Genomic DNA, 18,605 nt, shown 5'->3' with positions numbered 1-18,605 from the left:
GCTATAGGCCTTACTCTATTTTTAGTGGCCTCCACTTCACCTTCTATTATTATATGTAGCCATCTGCAATCACAAAAATCTTGTAGAAATATAATGGATTGAATAAGACAGATCAATTATCTTTTTTTCTATGCAAATATATTACAAATAAGTTAAGATGGTGAATCTGAACCTTTGCAAACAAGTTTCTTTTGGATCAAAGCAAGTTTCATTTTTATAAAACTGCAATTACATACATACCAACCGCAATTATAACACTCTTATACTGACCATCATTCTAAATCTCAAATTAGAGCTTTAATAGCTTCACTTGAAATATAAGAGACTGACACATCAATAGATCTAACGACAAAATAAGATTGAGCAATTAATTGGATTAAATTGACCAAAAAATAATAATAATAATAATAACTAAAACATGCAGCAATAATAGTGACCTGTTGAGTGGGCTGCTCTAAGATCTCTCGATCACATAAACATAAGACGACGCACAATTTCAAATTTGTAGCCAAAATTATTTTTAATAACATTTAAAATTTGGATCACTTATATTATTTATCATGTTAGCACATTTTCAAAAGATAAAAATAAAATACAAAATAAAAAGAGTGAAAAATAATTGCATTTAGGTCCTAAATCATCGTTGTGGATAGAAAAATCAAGTTAACGAAAAAACTTTTATTTTTTAATATGTGAAAAAGAAAACAGAAATAAGTGATTGATTGGTTATTGAAAAGAAGAAAGAAGAAAAGAGAAAAGGGGAAAGAGAAGATAGAAAGTGGGGTAGGGTGAGGGCGTGGCGTTGAAATAGTGAAGCCAGGAAGGAAGAAAAGGGCAGCCGAGGTGTCCAAAAAGCGCAGATAGACTCTAGTGCGGGCCAGCTACCTCTTACCCATTTGTTTGTTTTAAATTTATTTTAGGATAAAACCTCACACGTCTCTATTTTGGGTAAGTATCAAATCCACCTCTTCTATCCATCCATCTATATCCCACCATTTCAGCAGAAGGAAGAAGATTGAAGAAGCGACACCATTCGGCACTTTTTGGTCTCTGCCTTGGCCAACCCACCCTTCTTTGTCTCTCCTTGAAACCTTGTGGCTTAGATATTTTCTCTTTTTTTTTTCTTTTTTTTTCAGCTACTCTTTCTACAATACCATTTTTATGTTAATTCAAAATTATTTCATTTTATTGTAACCAAAAGAATATATTTTCAAAAACAATGTATATATATTTTGTTTTAGAAGTTATAAGATTAAAATAAAGAGCTTTTTAGAAGTCTAATATAGCTGCTAAAATGAGTAAAAAAATTAAATTTTTTTTCAGATAAAATTGAGACATAAAAAATAAAGAATATGCTAAAGATATTCTAACTGTAGACTGATAAAATTGAGAAATAAAAAATATACTAAAGCTATTCTAACTGTAGGCCGATATGTAGAACTAGCAGGAGCAGTTAGCTCAGAATTTTCAGGGCAATATAATTTTTCTGGAGTAAAGAAAAACAATAAAAATAAAATAAAATCTAATTATAGTAAGCAGCCTCCTCCTTATTCCCATTAGAGACTAGAGATAGAGATAGAGATAGAGATAGAGAGTATTATTATGTTCCACAAAAATAAATAAAAGGCAGGATATATTAATGAAAATGGCAGGAGAGAGAGAGAGAGAGGAGAGCGAAAAAGGCGAAAAGGTCGGAGACAGAGCACCAGAAAGTGCCGGGTGTCTTGCGTCCTCAGCCACAAGCTTGTGAAGTCCCTTCTCGATTTTTCGATGCCAAACAAAAAATTAATTCCAAATTGAAAAATACGCTCTGACGTGGCGTCCCCTCCTTTAACTTTCTCTTTCTTTATAACCCTCCTCATAATCAATATCCCCTTCTGCTCTACTCTCATCAAGTCTCTCTCTCTCTCTCTCTCTCTCTCTCTCTCTGGGATTCGGATTCGGATTTGGATTCATTCTCTTCTCTTCTGCTCTTCGTTTTGTTTTCTCGATCTCCGTCGCCGAAATCAGATTCCGTCTGCTCGCCAGAAGCTGAGCTGTCTCAGTTTGCCGGCGACTACTCACCAACACAAGACAAGACAAGACAAGTCTGTTTTCAGTTCCGCACAACGTTGTTGAGGTAGGTTTCTCATTGATCTGATGGTCTACATAAAGCTAAGGCCTTCCAAAAAAAGAAACAAACGAAAAAAGGAAAATTTCCTTTTTTATTTATTTATAGGTTTTTCCATCTCACAATTAATGGAAGCTTGTTTCGATTAACAGGTGTGGATTGAGAGTTGATACTTTGGAGTGACGAGTTTGCTGTGTTTTTCTGGGAAGATAGAGATGGCTCTTGTCGAGGTGTGTGTGTACATCCAATTGCTTCATTTACTCTCTGTTAATTTAAATTTCTTTATTTTGATTCAGTTCCTTAATTTGATTTCGATTTGTTGTTAATGAACCGTTAATCTCACTAAAGCATCTAAGTTTCTATTTTTTTTTGTTTTTGTTTTCGACTACTTTGTCCATGTTCTATATGTGTACTCTATCACCAGAACAACTTATGATGATTAATTTGATGCATGTTCACATAGATGCCATCAGATCAGCAGTAATTAGTTTATTCCCCATTGAATCTGTTTGTGTTTTGGCCTTAATTGTTTCACTTAAAAGCGTGTGGTGTCGTATGATTGGATTGATTTCTAGTGAGAAACGCGCTTGTTTGGTTGGCTGGTCATCTCATATAAGTTCATGCAGGATTATTTTGCATCACAACTGAATTGTGTACTTATGAACACCAGTTCTTCACTGGGTTTGACTATGTTGGATGAAAAGTATCAACCCAACTTTTTATTTGAACATAGGATCAGAGTGAAGCCACGGGATCAAACGCCTCTGTTGCAGCTGGCAATTGCAGTTCAAAAGGCGATGCTCAATCAAAATTGGTGACGGAACTCAAGGACATTTCTTCATTTGGCAATGACCAGGCACTTAAGGTTCTTTTCTTCCCATTGCTTAGATTTCATTTCAGGACCCTTCAGTTTTTTTGGTTCTTATTCCCAAATTTATGTATTTTTCTCAAGTTTGGCTTAACTCCTCTGTTTTTCCCTGGTTCTACAGGTCAGGAAACCTTACACAATTACAAAACAAAGAGAAAAATGGACTGAGGAAGAACATCAGAAGTTCCTTGAAGCCTTGAAATTGTATGGCAGAGGTTGGCGTCAAATAGAAGGTAAATTCAGTGCAGCCAAAACTAGTCTTGTAATCTTTTTTTTAACTCTATATCTGTTGCTGAAGTTAGTCTTATCTACGTACAGAACATGTAGGCACCAAAACTGCAGTTCAGATACGAAGTCATGCTCAAAAGTTCTTCTCTAAGGTTTAGTGCTCTTTACTTTAGGACCTAATTCTCCTATTACCTAACATGTACAGATGACCTCGAAATTTTTGAGTTGCACATTTAAGATTCCACGCCATTAGTTAACATGTCTGCGTACAATACTGCAGGTAGCTAAGGAGTCAACTGGAAATGGTGAAGGCTCACTCAAACCAATTGAAATACCTCCTCCACGACCTAAGCGGAAACCTATGCATCCTTATCCACGTAAACTCAATGGATCACCTGAAAGGAGGTCACCATCGCCAAATTTTTCGGTTGCTGAGAAAGGCCAAGAATCCCCCACTTCAGTATTGTCTGTACCTGGTTCTGATGTAATTGGGTCTGCAGCTTTGGACCAGTATAACAGATCTCCACCTTCAACTTCATGTACCACTGACATGCGATCAACCAACTTATCCCATGTTGAGAAAGAGAATGACTATGCAACCTCCAACTCATCCCTTGAAGAAGCAAAAGAATCTATGCCACCTGCCGACTCAACCTTGGACGAACCTCTCTCCATGGTATGGCGAACACTTTCTTTATTTTCATTTTTTACTCCTGTATGGTGTTTAGGATTCTGACTGTGGTGTCACCCTTGTGTTGTTATGTATGTCCAGAAAGATGAATCGGCTTCCAAGTACACTTCAACTACTGAAGGAGATGCAGCCACAGTGGGAGGTTCCACTAGCATTAAGCTTTTTGGAAGGACAGTTTTGGTGTCAGACCTGCATAAACAATCTCCTCCTGATACCAAGGATTGTACTCTGTCGATATCCATGGCCAAACGAGAGAATTATGAGATTGAGTGTGGTAAGTTTGGTCAACCATTACAATGGGATCAATCGGACACACGCTTGTCACTTGGTGGAGTAGTTAGTAATTGGAATTCTTTGGCATGTGGTTCCACAATTGACAGGGCGGAACACCAAAATGAGAGCCCCAAGTCTGTGCAAGCCAACCCCGATGCTCCTCATCCCTTGCCATGGTGGGTTAATCTACCATTTTGTCAGGTCATACGTGTCGATTCTCGTGTTGATGAACAATTGAAAGAGAAGGAAAGATCTTGCGCTGGTTCAAACGATGGGTCAGTTAGTTCAATTGATTCTTTATGTGAAGAAGCTCGTAGTGTTGTGCCCTGCAATTCAAGGAAGGGGTTTGTACCATACAAAAGATGTTTAGCAGATACAAACAGGAACTCATCTGTGATAGTATCTGAAGAGATGAGGGACAGACAAAGGGCTCGTGTTTGCTCATAATTTATTTCTCACAACGAATGTTCTGTTTTTTTCCCACGTGATGATATTGATTGATAATTGATTAATAACTAGAGGGAATAAGTCGTCTGAGAAGTAGCTGAATGACTCACAACATTAGAGCGTAAATCAGTCCTATGAGTTCTTGAAATCTTACATCAGTTTTGTATCTCATTCCGGATTCATTCTTTACATTCTTTCGAGGAAATTAAAATGATTAGATTTCAATTTGGTATACAGTGGTCTCATTTTCTGTAATCGAGCTGTGAACTCGGTACGCAAGGACAGCTCGGTAATTAAAATTTGTATGAAGCCGACGGAGAACAATTGTAGAGTACAACCTTAGACATTCTTTCAAGATAAAGAGAACTGCAATACCGAATTATACCATGGTATCAGCACTCAAGAAGAATAATCTAACACGCTTTTCTCTTATTGAACTGCAAATTCCAAGTATACCATTTATGGTAGCATATCAATTGGTATACAAGAAGAACTTGGCCAGAAGTGGACACTCTACACTACAACCTTAATACTGTCTTGGGTTTTGTTTGAGGGTTTGTCGTAGCTCTGATCTGGGCTTTGCTTCTTCAACAAATATTACTCTGCCATCCAAAAACTGTAACAATAAAATAGAGAAGAAACGTTACTCTTTGTTTTGGCTGCTTAAAGCCACTCCATATGTATCAAAGTTGTAGAGGTCATATAAGAGCATTAATATGGAAATAATTCAGTCCACTCTGTGTTGTACGAAAAAAGAAGTCATGGTCCAAATCAAAACATTTGGGGTCCTGAAGCAGACTGCTGCATCCTATCTATGGTGGTTCCAGTAGCCTAAAGTGAAAAGTGTGCTCTTCCTACTGGAATTCTTCTAAGAAACACTCATTTCAACCTCAATAACACTACTGGAATATCACATGTCTCAGTGATCTATCATCACATGCGATTACAAATGAGCTAATCATAAGCTATGTGCTACTGAAGATAAGAAATCAGAACATTTGAAGTCTCAACGGAAAATTGGAAATTATCAGTTCACTACCTACCCATTCTGAAGTCAAAAAAGGACACAAACGTCGTCAAATACATGCTCAAAATAAATGACTGTGAAGAGAAGGTATGAAAGATTGGATCAAGATGATAAAAATCAAATATTTCCAATTCAAACCATGTCAAACTGTTCAGGCAAGAAGATTAGTCCTAGGAGTGATCCTACCCTAACATCGAGATACTAACGCCAATCTCTTAATCTCATTACGGTCAGGACAGCCTAAGCAAACATGATGACATATCACATCAGAGCAGGGCATGATTTCAATTATAACAAGTCATTGCTATTAACTCATATTCAATACCCTGGTGGTCCAACAGCCTTGAAAACAGTTAAAGGCCCTAGTACCTCTAATTCCTGGTTTTTTTTTTTTTTTTTTTTCCGACAAGCATAGAACAGAAGAAGAAACAGGATATCTTAGCTAAATTACACTAATGACAACCGAGCTGTGTACCCACCTGAACAAATTTGGGCCATTTATAATGCCACACAGACACATACATACATTAAGTAGAATGAGATTGTCAAGCAAGCCAGCTTTGTCAACAGGGTAGGTATATGCATTAGAAATTGCTTTTTCCCTTTGAAAATCCTCAACTAGAAGGACTCTCCCTTTTAAAATGCAACCACTGGTCAAAGCAGTGTTATAAACACATATAGATAGGTTTTTTTTTTTCCACATAATCTCACATTTCCTTCCTAGTTATTGTTGATGGTTTTAGATTTACCTTTCCATGCATTCCCTCGATAGCCTTTTGAGATTCCTCCTCGGTTTCATAGCGGAGGAAAGCAAATCCTCTCGGCCTATTTGCTATCCTGTCCATCACCAGATTGACTGCAACAGGAAGAGAAATTATTTCTCTAAAACAAAAAAAAAACTTAACTCCTGTAGAACATCTTACAGCAGCAGACACTATAAGCAGCACAACTGAACTAAGAAAAGGAACATCTTTGCTGTTCTCACCTTCTACAAGATGTCCAAAATTTTGGAAAGCATTTCGCAAACTTTCTTCAGTGGTACGAAACGAAAGCCCTGCACGTCAAGCAGTAGCCTTTAGTTTGTCATAACTTGGTTCAACTTTTCTTATCTAAGAATAGTGAGTGCTGACTAAACCCTGAACCCAAATGCTTAAGCTGTCCATCAACGCCTATAAACCTCCTCAAGAAGTATGGTGCTTTTCATAAATGTAAAATTGCACAAAAGTAGTTTCAACTTTATGGGTTAATTTGCTGGACCAACAAGAACAAGACCAGAGTTGCAATTCCATTTAATTGTGAACACTAAAATCTACAAGGGAAAGAGAAAGCTGACCACTGACGTAGAGCTTGGTCTTGGGAGAAAACGAAGATGACGAAGAAGAAGAAGTCGCCAGTGGTAAAAAGCTCCTCTTTTTGTGTGTAGTAGAAAACGAAAGCCTATAACTGAGGCAGCGGTGCCATTGCCAAGCACAATTTACAGAGCCCACTTTGTGCTCTGCAAATTGGGTCTCTCTGCTATCAATCCAAGCCCTTGGAGCACTTGGGAGCACAACGGTCGTCGCCATTTCTCAGATGAATGAAAAAAAGTAGGTATTATCCTTTTAGGGGTTTACCTAGTATCATTGCTGTCTTTTACTATTTTACTCCAGGGTAAATATATATAAGTCACTCAGTCACTAGTACTAAACCCAAAGTGAAAAGAGACTTTTGAGTTGGAGATGAGAAAACCGGCGGTGCTGTACCACTATCCTTGCCCGGACGGCGCGTTTGCTGCTCTGGCGGCGCACCTCTATTTCTCAGCCAAGTCCGTCGAACCCTTGTTCTTCCCTAACGCCGTCTACAGCCCCGTCACGACCCAAAGCCTCCCTCTTTCTGACATCGGCGACCTCTACCTCCTCGACTTCGTGGGCCCACCTGGGTTTGTCCAGGAGGTCTCTGCCGAGGTCCCCAACGTCGTCGTTTTGGACCACCACAAGACCGCGATCGGAAGAGTGAGCGGTGAGAACGTGACCAGCGTTCTGGACATGAACAGGAGCGGGGCCACCATTGCTTTCGACTATTTCAGGGGCAAGATTGACGGCGGCGACACGGCGAGGTTTGACGGCGTTAGGAGGCTGTTTGAGTATATTGAGGATGGGGATTTGTGGCGGTGGGGGCTTCCTGATAGTAAAGCTTTCAGTAGCGGATTCAAAGATTTGAACTTGCAGTACGACGTCGGATTGAACCCGGCTCTGTTCCAACAGGTACTTTTTCCTTCCTTCCTTCCTTCCTTCATTATCAATGAGAGTGTTTAAGTGTTACTAGTTAGTTTGTTGGAACTCTTATATATATATATATAATACATGTGATTGTTGGGCAGCTGCTTTCTTTGGACTTGGAGTGTTTGATTAGTCGAGGAGTGGCGAGCTTATCAGAAAAGCAGAAATTGATAGACGAAGCTCTGAGTCAGGCTTATGAAATCAAACTTGGAGGTGGAGCTTTTGGTCATTGCCTGGTACATTACTCATTACATTAGAAAAGATGGGAAATTTATTAGAAATCCCGGAATGTTAGTTTAGATGAATTTGGTTAGGAATGCATAATCCTATCGTTCTGCTTGTGTAGGCTGTCAATGCAGATTCTATATCAGAGTTGAGGAGTGAACTCGGACATCAGTTGGCTACTAAAAGCCGCAGCCTAAACTTAAGGTATGTACTTATGAACTAGATACTTGTCTCTGGGATTTGTATTTTGCTCACTTGTTTTTCTTAAACCTTTCCGAACCTGTTTCATCTTATGCCCTTTTTTTCATTACTTCATTATTGATGTTGTGGCACCTCTAAGTGCTGCTGATTGTGTCCATGTGTTTTACTCTCTAGTCTTTTTAAGTATCATGCTCAAACAATGTTGAATGCTGGAAACTATAAGCCACAAGTAAATATAGCCAAATGTATCTCATATAGGAGGCAATTTTCAGTTTCTTTTATAGGCATTTTTACTCTTACAATTGCAGTAGACTGTCCTTTCTTCCAATATATATTGAATAGAGAACAATTGATTAGGTTTAAATCAAACTATACTATGAGAAAGTTCGGAATTCAGAAATTTCATAATCATAAGTATTCTTTCTAGTTAAAGTTGAACTGTTGAAGTCTACAGAACCTCCCTGTGGAGAAACAAAACTCCAATTCATAAACTCCTACTTAGATTAAGGACAATACTAAAGAGACGCAATGCTAAACTCCAACAAGACTACAATTTTCAGATGGCAGAAGTCACAGAACTCATAATAAGACACCGACTCTTTATGACACGAAACCCCAAAAGCTATAAGGTTGGACAATAGCCCAGTTATGAGAGGTTCATATACGTGTGGTCTTTTGTTAGTTTTACGGGGCGTTGTTTTCTTTTCTATTTCATGAGGTTGCCCACTGCAAAAGCATTGTTCGTATCCTTGAATTTGGTTTCCTCTTTGCAAGTCATCCCTATTTTCATCACCTCCTGTCATTTTTTGTTGATTCTGGTTTATATTGTTCCTTTGTGGAAAAACACCGACTTGTTTGATTGCGTATATTATAGGTGTCTGCTCCATCATCCTTCCTTCCATTTCACTTAGCATTTCTTTTTGTTTGGAATTATCTTTAGGGGTATTGGAGCTGTTGTATACATAGTCCCTGAGCTCGAAAATGACGAATTGCTAAAGATAAGCCTTAGGAGTGTGGACAGTGAAGACACAACTCTCATCTCACAGGTTCTTTGCCTCATCACTCGCACATGGTTTTCCTTCCTGCCTCTTAAATAGGGCATATAGCATATACGATACTCAGTTGAAAGGTAATTAATGCATTTTACAATTCCTTCTCAGGAATTTGGAGGCGGTGGACATAGAAACGCCAGTTCTTTTATGTTAGGATCCGCAGAATTCGAGCGGTGGAAGGTTGGCCGAGCAATCATTGCTGGCTCTGGAAAATGTACAGGATAACATGTTGGTCGAAATGATGGTCTCTCTGCCTAATTTAGTTGGTGAAATTAAGTGAGATTAATGATATGGGAATCAAGAAGGTCAACACAAATGCAATTGCTGACTTAAATTGTCAAGTATAGATTGGAGAGTAAACGATTACATCATATTATATGTGCTTTTATTCCACTAGTAACACCCAAAATAAGCACCTCAGTCGAAAGAGGTGAACATCAAAATCTCTAGACTAGTCATGTGATTCATCTGAGTCTGAAGAAACCACCAACCAAACCAAACCAATTGAAAATAGTTAATCTACACTTTTTTTTTTTTTTTTTTAAATGGTGTATCTTTCATTTTTATTGTAGGGAAGTGTTATTTACCACCAATCCAGCAATATTCTCCCGTAAATGAAGTCATCTTTGTATAGTGAACGATTAGGTTGTGAAGGTCACACCCGCATGAGACTCAGAGAGGTCGACTTCAGCTGTAGTGCCATTAATTGGCGTGTTAGACGAAGACCATGGATCATCTGTGATAAACTGCATCCACGAGTCGTCCTTATCTTCTTCCTCCAAGTCCTGCAGACATGACGATGACGATGCCCTCGGAATATTTTCCGGTGACATGGTTTCAATACTACAGTGATCGTTATGGTGTAGAACTCCTGCTGCTAATAATTGTGATGATCTTTCATGAATTAATAGCGATACATCACTAGTGCTACTTTGCCCTCCTTGCTCTTCAATCTCCGCGCATATTCCATTTTTCTTGAACACGCGACACAATGCAAAAGAATCCTGCATCCGTTTAGTGATCGATCATCAACAGAAATAGAGACATAAATGTACCTAATACCATGTTGGAAGCCAAATCCAAATTAATTTCTTAACAGCATAATTAGTATTTAATGTACTTAAATTGGTCTATTTGTTAATCTATATAATACAATTGAAGCTAGATGAAATATGCTTATGGTTTTGGACTTTGGAATAAAGTAAAAAGTCGCCGACACCTTCTTACACAATGAAAGTGGGGAGTGATGCAGAAGAGGAGAGGCTGCTTTGTTTTTTGTGGCTTGAATAATCTACATTAGTTTTAGCAATTAATAGAATCTTCAAATCTTGATCATATAAACAATGACAGACTAAAAATAGTAGATAGATATTGGATGATTCATGTACACTTGTTAAACAATTCATTAAGAAGCTTGAGAAGGGGTTAATCTGAATCATACGGACGATTGTACTTTTGTCTCATTAGGTAAACTCAACTTTGCAGCTGGTAATATTGAAGAGATCACCACCGGTGCAAGCAACGAATATTTGTTTATGCCTTGCCTTCTTTATAATAATAGGTCGATATAGTAAAGAAAAGTAAGTGAACTAAGAAACATGTAATGATAAAGGCCCTACTAAACATTCCATGCAACTCATGCAAGCTTTACGTTCGTGGATATATAGATTTTTCAATATTCCTAGACAGATATGTATGTAGATGGGTACTGTTCCATCTCCGATCTTTCCAAATGAATTGATGTTTGCTTAATAGATATACAGATTAGTTAATCGGGCATAAGCTTTAACCTGCTTTTGCGTCCCACGCTGTGAGAAGATCGAGGTGGAAATCAAAAACGAAAGCAGTAGAAAAAGAAATGCTTTCCTCACTTGCTCATCAAGCTAAGTAGCTTGAACTTGATGCTTTTCAAGTCAAATAGAACATGACTCATGATCGAACAAACAATTCTTAAGATACAATAGTTCTTCTGCACATGATCGATGATGCATAATGACTAAGTAATGATCAACGGTACTCTAATACTGGCCTGGAGAGAATTAATGTACCTATACGTACGTACCTGGATGCCAGCAGAGGTGTCGTCGAGGCAGTCAGCCTTGTCATCTAGGCGATATTCATGCATGACCCAATCGGTCCGAATGCCCTGAGGGGCTCGGCCTCTGTAGTAAACCAGCGTCTTCTTCATTCCGATGGCTCGATTCTGGGATAAGACTCTCCTGTCTTTGCCAGTCGACTTCCAGTATCCAGCTCTTGTTGCTCTGTTAGTTCTGAATCCATTTGGGTATTTCCGATCCCGGGGTCCAAAGAAGTACCACTCCGGGTCTCTACTTGGCAAAAATGACTTTTCTGCATGCGTAAGTTTCAATTTATAAACAACATCAGCTAGCTTGATTAGTTACCTAGCAAATTAAATAAAAACTTTTGTACGCGATTGTTAAGATGTAGACACATATAGTAGAGTAGCTAGTAGTGATCGAGAAAGATTAATGTATAGAAGAAGATAAGCTAGACCTGCTAATTCCCAAGGCTCACATTTGTAGAGATCAACTTCCGGAATGATATCAAGCTCAATCTCTTGCCCGATTATCTTCCTCTTCAGATAGTAATTCACAAGCTCTTCATCCGTCGGATGGAACCTAAATCCGGGAGGTAATCCCACCGGAGCCATATTTATATCGCTTGATCAATGGATAAATGCTTGAAGTGTGATTCCTTTACACACTAGCTAGCTAGCTAGCTTGCTCCGCCTCTTATTCACTCTTGTTGGATCAAGAGCTGGCTAGCTAGTTGCAGTAGTTGTACTATTATATATGTGCGCTGTGGTGATTGTATGCATTTATACACAAACAAAAGGTTTCAAAGTCCCTTGTCTTTGGGTATTTCTTCCTCACTCCTCCTCCTGGCCGGCCTCTCACTTTACCTTTTCCAGATTCTAGACAAACGTTCTTCTTACTACATTCAAATCCAATTATTAACTAGTTATATATATATATATATGTGTGTGTGTGTGTGTATATATATATAAATAGGAATAATATACTATTGAAATTAATAAAACTAAAACATGCATCTTAGTACCAATTTATTTAGTTTTTGGGTCAAAGTACCAATTTATTCAGTCTCAAAACTTGTACGTACCTATATGCGTAAATTTGGAGAATATGTATTACATAGATCCAACTATTTATGCTGACGTACTCTATCCTGTATGGATGATTAAAGAATGAGATGATTGACCCAGGAATATATACTGAGATAGCTAGCTAGCTTTCTTACTTTCATATATACCTAATAATTACTCAGCAAACTCTCTAGCTAGCCATCTTACTTTGGTCTTTGGCATGCCCATGGCTTCACTTTTGTTTTCACAGGCCTCCCCTTTTATCCCTTTCATGTCTTTAGCTTACAGCGATCTCTTACCAGATCTTGCTATTGGTTGCTATTTTGCTAAAGTGCTCGGAAAAAGAGAGGTTCTTCTTTGACATCTACCGGTTCACCTTTTCAGATATATATATATATATATATATATATATATATATATATATATATATATATATATATATATATATAGAGTACCGGTAGCTAGATTCATTTCTTGTCTGGCTCTTTTCTTTTACTTTACTAGCAGCTATTACTAAATCCAAATCGAGGATATCTACTTTACTCATTGGGGGATGTTACAAGAGACAAATCTTCACATTATCAGGGTTCTACTGTTCTTCAGCTTCAATTATAACTAGTGTTTGTATTGGAGATTTGGAGGGGAAAGGTAGATACAGACTTAATCGAATCATGCAACTTAACCAATAGATCAAAATATTTTTCACCTAATCTACTGGTGCAAGTGTTCAATGTAACAATGCAATTATGTATATTACGGTGGAATTATTGACCGACACAATATACCAGTCAATAGTGCATGTGCTAACAATGTAATTATAGCATAGGTGTAGTTAATGCAACAATGTAATTATGGATCCGAATGAATTGAAACATGGTAGTAAATGCATCATAGGTGTAGTCATTGTCTAGTGGTGAGGAGTACTTCCTTCCTAGCTTTCTTATTATTGATTACAAAACCAAAAACCCAAAAAATAGCTTTCTGTTTTCGTTTTACTTTCTATTTTATGTTTTATTCTTGCTAGCATAGCAATTCAATTATGATTCACCCCAAATTTGCACGTTTACTTACTTAGAATGAAAAATAATTATGAATCAGAGAGAACTGGAATGAGAGAAAAAAGGATCCGGTATTGATTCCGGATGAGTTGATTCCTAAACCTATCTCCCTCCTTCGTAATCAAATTCCTGAATATTCAGGAATAGATTCCTTATAAGGAAGTGAGACCTACACCCATTCCGATTCCTTCATGTGTTGGTAAACACATGAATACTTTTACCCGACATCATTCCAATTCCTTTAGGCCTCGTTTGTTAGCCAGGAAATCAAATCTGGAATGTGAAATAGTTTTCTATTAAATTAAATTGTCGTGTTTGGTTAAGTCATAAGTCTGGAAAGGAAAGTAAAATAAATGAGTTGACCGGAGTTCAATTCCATAAAAGAGGCGGAATAGAAATACTATCTAGGGCATGTTTACTTACTTGGAATGGGAGAGAATGATGACAGGGTATTTACTAACACATAAAAGAATTGGAATGATTCCGGGTAAAAGTATTCATGCGTTTACTAACACATGAAGAAATCAGAATGGGTGTAGGTCTCACCTCTTTATAAGGAATCGATTCCTGAATACTCAGGAATTTGATTACAAATGGGGGAGATGAGTTTAGGAATCAACTTCTCCGGAATCAATACCGATTCCTTTCTTCTCCCATTCCAGTTGTCTCTGATTTATGATTATTTTAAGAGTTAATTAGATCTAAGTCCAAAACTCACAGCTTATATTAGATGCAGTCCGGATGAATTTTTTTATTAATTGCAGTGTTATGACTCAGTTGCCACATTGGATTTTTTTTATTTTTTTTATTTTGCTGACTCAACACCTAAATTTTTCATTCCTAACATACCCTTATTTAATATATTTTGCACAATAAACGTGCCACTAGGGTGTGGTATTTTAATTCCTACTCAATGGATTGAAAATTTACTTGTTTAACCCCTGATAAAATTTGGTCAATTAATAATTCCTATCTCTATTCATTCATTTTTAATCTTCCATATTTAATTCGATTGGGCATTATTGGAAAATCATTAACAAATTAATTCTCTCAAACCATTTTCTAATATGAAGTCTTGAATCCTTCCAAACACCACAAATGGAAATGCTAAATCAATTCTATTCCACCATTGAAAGGAAAATTAGTACAATTCATTTTCTCACCATAACATTCCGGTCAACCAAAAGGGGCCTTATGTGTTATTAAACGTAAGAACAGTTTTACTTCGTAATCATTCCCTCACATTTCACGTAAGGAAACATGTCATTTGTATGAGTTATCTTTTTCACAATTGTTAAGTCACAAGTTCCTATACTAGATGTCTATATCAATTGACATTGTGGGAATGTAGGATTAAATTAGTACGCTTGTTTTAAGTGTATCATTGTACCAGCAGGCTCAGTGCTCCTCTAGTAAAGACGCCCTCTTAGTGGTTACGAGTAGGAGGCAGCGTCAACAGATTAGTGGGTAACACCAAAACAAGGAGATGTTATGGTGCGGTCGCCGACTCCCTCGTCGCCATGTTATTGACCAATTCACAACTCTACGCGCACAAGCCTTCTCATCAAACCCTCTTCACTACTACTGTAACTACACAAATCTCCTTGAAGCCTGCATTCGATATAAATCTCTCGCTCAAGCCAAGATAATCCATCAACTTGTTATAAAAGACAATACCCAGATCGAGGACAGGTCTCTTCTACTTGAAAAACTAGCCCGGCTCTACATGGCCTGTAATCAAGTTGAGGTCGCACGCCGAGTGTTCGACGAAATTCCCCAACCAAATGTTATTATTTGGAACCTATTGATAAGAGCCTATGCATGGAACGGACCGTTTGAACGAGCCATCGAGTTGTACTATGGCATGCTCGAACTGGGCGTTAAACCAAGCAAGTACACGTACCCTTTTGTTCTCAAGGCATGCTCGGGTTTGCAGGCGCTACATGTTGGTCAAGATATTCATCAACATGCGAAACGACTTGGGCTCGACTCTGACGTCTATGTTTGCACTGCTTTGATTGATTTGTACGCAAAATGTGGAGACTTGGTAGCTGCGCAGAGTGTGTTTGATGGTATGTTGTATAAAGATGTTGTGGCGTGGAATGCTATGATTGCTGGGTTTTCGCTTCATGGTCTTTATGGTGACGCTGCAGAGTTACTGGTTCAAATGCAGAGAGCGGGAACTGCCCCGAATGCCTCTACCATTGTTGCGGTTCTTCCCACAGTTGCGCAAGCTAATGCGCTGAGGCTGAGCCAAGGGAAGGCAATACATGGTTACTCCATGAGGAGGAGGTTTAGTGATGACGTGGTACTTAGTACTGCGCTTTTGGATATGTATGCTAAATGTCAGTGCATGGTTTACGCGAGGAGAATCTTTGATGCAATGAGTGTCAGGAATGAGGTTTGTTGGAGTGCGATGATAGGCGCATATGTTGGCTGTGATTCCATGAGAGAGGCAATGTCATTGTTTGATGAAATAGTGGTGAAAGATGTAAGGAAACTGACACGAGTTACACTGGGGAGCATACTCCGAGCTTGCACAAAGCTAACTGATCTGAGTAGAGGGAGACGAGTACATTGTTATGCAATTAAAGCCGGTTTTGATTTAAATACAATGGTGGGCAACACCATCCTTTCTATGTATGCAAAGTGTGGGATTATAGATGATGCATTCAGGTTATTTGATATAATGGATCCAAAAGACACGGTTTCTTATGGTGCTATCATCTCAGGCTGTGTGCAGAATGGTTATGCAAAGGAAGCTTTGCTTATATTCCACCAAATGCAGTTGTCTGGGATTGATCCAGATTTGGCAACCATGGCAGGTGTTTTGCCGGCTTGTTCACATTTGGCAGCCCTGCAACATGGGGCCTGTGGCCACGGTTATTCAATTGTTCATGGCTTTGTTACAGACACCTCAATTTGTAATGCCTTAATAGACATGTACTCGAAATGTGGGAAGATCCATATAGGCAGGCAAGTATTCGACAGAATGCTCAAGCGGGATACTGTCTCATGGAATGCAATGATAGTTGGTTATGGGATTCATGGCCTTGGGAAGGAAGCAATTTCACAGTTCCACAATATGCAGGCAGCTGGAATAAAGCCCGACGATGTGACTTTCATTGGCCTCTTATCTGCTTGCAGTCATTCGGGGCTTGTCACTGAAGGAAAACACTGGTTTAGTGCTATGAGTCAAGATTTCAGCATAACCCCAAGGATGGAACACTACATATGCATGGTGGATCTTCTTGCCCGAACTGGACTGTTGACCGAGGCGCACAGTTTCATTCAAAGCATGCCATTTGAGGCTGATGTTCGAGTATGGAGTGCACTACTTGCTGCATGTAGGGTTCACAATAATATTGAACTTGGGGAAGAAGTGTCCAGGAAAGTTCAAGGGCTAGGATCTGAAGGTACTGGAAATTTGGTCCTCTTATCTAATATGTACAGTTCTATTGGGAGATGGGATGATGCAGCGCATGTCAGAATTAAACAGAAGGATCAAGGCCTTAAGAAGAGTCCAGGATGTAGTTGGGTCGAGATTAATGGGGTGATTCATGGATTTCTCGGTGGAGATCAGTCCCATCCTGAATCGGCTCAGATACATGAAAAATTAGAGGAACTGCTAGTAGACATGAAAAGGATGGGATATTGTGCAGAAAATAGTTTTGTTCTCCAAGATGTTGAGGAAGAGGAGAAAGAAAGGATCCTCCTTTATCATAGTGAAAAACTAGCCATTGCTTATGGAATTCTTCATCTGAGCCCGGGGAAACCCATTTTTGTTACTAAAAATCTGCGGGTCTGTGGTGATTGCCATGCCGCTATAAAGTTCATCTCTCTTGTTACAAAGAGAGAGATAACCGTAAGAGATGTGAGTCGGTTTCATCATTTCAGTGATGGAAATTGCAGTTGTGCAGACTTTTGGTGAAGAAGAGAATGCATGGGAGTATTCAGTGCCCTCCCTACCTCTTCGACAATATGATATCTGCTAAGGCAGGTTGTTTACGGTTAATTGAGCACTTCCTTTACATTGTACGAGTTCTACTTGTTGCAGATTATGTTCCAAATTATGATTACTTTAGATTGCATGATTTGCCTTCTTTCTTCAGAGCATGCTAAGAAATTACTTTTCCAATAATAGCATGCAGTATATTGGGATGTGACACCTGAATGTGTTGCATAAGGTACCATTAATCCTCATTTCCTCTCATCTGGTCTACATGTTACTAAGACAAGTAAGGTTAACCTTTTGCAGTTTAAAAAGTGGGAAGATTCAACACGAAGGAACTCAAAGTTTTCGGAATGTGACTCGGGACTCGATGATCCACTGTGAACGTGCAAAAGTTCTCGGAGTCCACTGGATACAGGAATCTGTAGGTGAGTGCTTGATACTGTTTTTATCATATCAGATCATATTGTATCATCATGTATCTAGACTTGGTAAACAAATGGGTTGTCATAATGCATCATAAATTTGAGAGAGAATGAAAATCCAATGAGCTTCCCAATAAGTGACAGATGTTGGCCTCTCTCTTTTTCTGCAAGAAGATAGTATTATTGTAAAGTAGTAGTACTCTTATCTTGTCCGTTTTGTGTGCTTGCTGACCTGGGTTTCAAATGAGAGAGCCTTTTATTTGCCGAGACATTCAATTCCTTCCTTAGTAGAAAGACCAATCATGCCAATATAATAATAATAATGTGGAATGCTACTGAACTAGACATTACTCCTATAAATGGTTGGTTGCTTCGTGCCTCCATCTGTGTGTACCTTTCGTTTGATATCTTATAATAATGTCAGACTAATGAACTAAAACGTGGTGCTTATTAGGATAAGAGTGACATAAATATAGATTAATGTATAAGTATTCTTCTACTCTGTGCTGTATTTTAAGCTTCTTCTTGTAACCTTTTTCTTTAATCATGATTTCTTCTGCTATTGTCTCCCCAATGGGCTCAAAGTGAACCTAAAATCTCACTGTTCCATGAAAGTTCTGTAAGTGTAAGGATTCAAGCTACATAATTGTCCTAAACTTTACTCGC

At 38.4% G+C, this 18,605-nt stretch overlaps 5 protein-coding genes across 7 annotated transcripts; 3 read left to right on the top strand and 2 right to left on the bottom strand.

Annotated features, from left to right (window-relative positions):
* Positions 1 to 1,876: 1,876 nt before the first annotated feature.
* On the top strand, positions 1,877 to 4,849 carry LOC112176521 (protein REVEILLE 7). Of its 2 annotated transcripts, none has more exons than XM_040510707.1 (7): positions 1,877 to 2,119; positions 2,263 to 2,340; positions 2,850 to 2,975; positions 3,100 to 3,211; positions 3,297 to 3,358; positions 3,487 to 3,882; positions 3,979 to 4,849. In XM_040510707.1, exons 2-7 carry the CDS (start codon positions 2,326 to 2,328, stop codon positions 4,615 to 4,617), a joined length of 1,350 nt encoding a protein of 449 aa, XP_040366641.1. In that variant the 5' UTR covers positions 1,877 to 2,119; positions 2,263 to 2,325; the 3' UTR covers positions 4,618 to 4,849. The 2 variants fall into 2 exon arrangements, with proteins under 2 accessions (XP_040366641.1, XP_024170255.1); XM_024314487.2 differs by having other exon boundaries at positions 2,844 to 2,975.
* A 92-nt stretch (positions 4,850 to 4,941) lies between these two features.
* Positions 4,942 to 7,246, bottom strand: LOC112176524 (organelle RRM domain-containing protein 6, chloroplastic). Its single transcript, XM_024314492.2, has 4 exons — positions 6,978 to 7,246; positions 6,630 to 6,698; positions 6,394 to 6,500; positions 4,942 to 5,233 (listed from the first exon to the last, which is right to left on the bottom strand). Exons 1-4 carry the CDS (start codon positions 7,207 to 7,209, stop codon positions 5,144 to 5,146), a joined length of 498 nt encoding a protein of 165 aa, XP_024170260.1. The 5' UTR covers positions 7,210 to 7,246; the 3' UTR covers positions 4,942 to 5,143.
* A 10-nt stretch (positions 7,247 to 7,256) lies between these two features.
* Positions 7,257 to 9,773, top strand: LOC112176522. Its single transcript, XM_024314489.2, has 5 exons — positions 7,257 to 7,887; positions 8,004 to 8,138; positions 8,249 to 8,331; positions 9,269 to 9,374; positions 9,489 to 9,773. The coding sequence occupies exons 1-5, from the start codon at positions 7,363 to 7,365 to the stop codon at positions 9,603 to 9,605; spliced, it is 966 nt and encodes a 321-aa protein (XP_024170257.1). The 5' UTR covers positions 7,257 to 7,362; the 3' UTR covers positions 9,606 to 9,773.
* A 132-nt stretch (positions 9,774 to 9,905) lies between these two features.
* Positions 9,906 to 12,193, bottom strand: LOC112176523 (NAC domain-containing protein 86). Its single transcript, XM_024314491.2, has 3 exons — positions 11,895 to 12,193; positions 11,443 to 11,729; positions 9,906 to 10,384 (listed from the first exon to the last, which is right to left on the bottom strand). The coding sequence occupies exons 1-3, from the start codon at positions 12,049 to 12,051 to the stop codon at positions 10,022 to 10,024; spliced, it is 807 nt and encodes a 268-aa protein (XP_024170259.1). The 5' UTR covers positions 12,052 to 12,193; the 3' UTR covers positions 9,906 to 10,021.
* A 2,728-nt stretch (positions 12,194 to 14,921) lies between these two features.
* Positions 14,922 to 18,374, top strand: LOC112179778 (pentatricopeptide repeat-containing protein At3g16610). 2 transcript variants are annotated; one of them, XM_024318259.2, is made up of 2 exons: positions 14,922 to 17,558; positions 17,821 to 18,374. In XM_024318259.2, exon 1 carries the CDS (start codon positions 15,049 to 15,051, stop codon positions 17,491 to 17,493), a length of 2,445 nt encoding a protein of 814 aa, XP_024174027.1. In that variant the 5' UTR covers positions 14,922 to 15,048; the 3' UTR covers positions 17,494 to 17,558; positions 17,821 to 18,374. The 2 variants fall into 2 exon arrangements, with proteins under 2 accessions (XP_024174027.1, XP_024174026.1); XM_024318258.2 differs by having other exon boundaries at positions 14,922 to 17,562.
* The last annotated feature ends 231 nt before the right edge of the window (positions 18,375 to 18,605 follow it).

The sequence above is a fragment of the Rosa chinensis genome, chromosome 7 (assembly GCF_002994745.2).
Source record: "Rosa chinensis cultivar Old Blush chromosome 7, RchiOBHm-V2, whole genome shotgun sequence".
In the NCBI taxonomy this organism is placed as follows: Eukaryota; Viridiplantae; Streptophyta; class Magnoliopsida; order Rosales; family Rosaceae; genus Rosa; species Rosa chinensis.
This window is presented reverse-complemented; position numbering and strand designations above follow the sequence as displayed.

What these genes read in the sequence shown, in the direction of transcription:
- LOC112176522 (XM_024314489.2), top strand. Translation starts at nt 7,363, where the DNA reads ATGAGAAAACCGGCGGTGCTGTACCACTATCCTTGCCCGGACGGCGCG. An exon ending in ACCCGGCTCTGTTCCAACAG is followed by an intron (nt 7,888 to 8,003) that starts GTACTTTTTCCT and finishes ATTGTTGGGCAG; the next exon opens with CTGCTTTCTTTGGACTTGGA. An exon ending in ACACAACTCTCATCTCACAG is followed by an intron (nt 9,375 to 9,488) that starts GTTCTTTGCCTC and finishes ATTCCTTCTCAG; the next exon opens with GAATTTGGAGGCGGTGGACA.
- LOC112176521 (XM_024314487.2), top strand. An exon ending in AGGTTGGCGTCAAATAGAAG is followed by an intron (nt 3,212 to 3,296) that starts GTAAATTCAGTG and finishes ATCTACGTACAG; the next exon opens with AACATGTAGGCACCAAAACT. An exon ending in TGGACGAACCTCTCTCCATG is followed by an intron (nt 3,883 to 3,978) that starts GTATGGCGAACA and finishes ATGTATGTCCAG; the next exon opens with AAAGATGAATCGGCTTCCAA.
- LOC112176524 (XM_024314492.2), bottom strand. Translation starts at nt 7,209, where the DNA reads ATGGCGACGACCGTTGTGCTCCCAAGTGCTCCAAGGGCTTGGATTGAT. An exon ending in TTTTGGACATCTTGTAGAAG is followed by an intron (nt 6,501 to 6,629) that starts GTGAGAACAGCA and finishes TTCCTGTTGCAG; the next exon opens with TCAATCTGGTGATGGACAGG. An exon ending in TCGAGGGAATGCATGGAAAG is followed by an intron (nt 5,234 to 6,393) that starts GTAAATCTAAAA and finishes TTATTGTTACAG; the next exon opens with TTTTTGGATGGCAGAGTAAT.
- LOC112176523 (XM_024314491.2), bottom strand. Translation starts at nt 12,051, where the DNA reads ATGGCTCCGGTGGGATTACCTCCCGGATTTAGGTTCCATCCGACGGAT. An exon ending in TGAGCCTTGGGAATTAGCAG is followed by an intron (nt 11,730 to 11,894) that starts GTCTAGCTTATC and finishes TTACGCATGCAG; the next exon opens with AAAAGTCATTTTTGCCAAGT. An exon ending in ACACCTCTGCTGGCATCCAG is followed by an intron (nt 10,385 to 11,442) that starts GTACGTACGTAT and finishes AAACGGATGCAG; the next exon opens with GATTCTTTTGCATTGTGTCG.
- LOC112179778 (XM_024318259.2), top strand. Translation starts at nt 15,049, where the DNA reads ATGTTATGGTGCGGTCGCCGACTCCCTCGTCGCCATGTTATTGACCAA.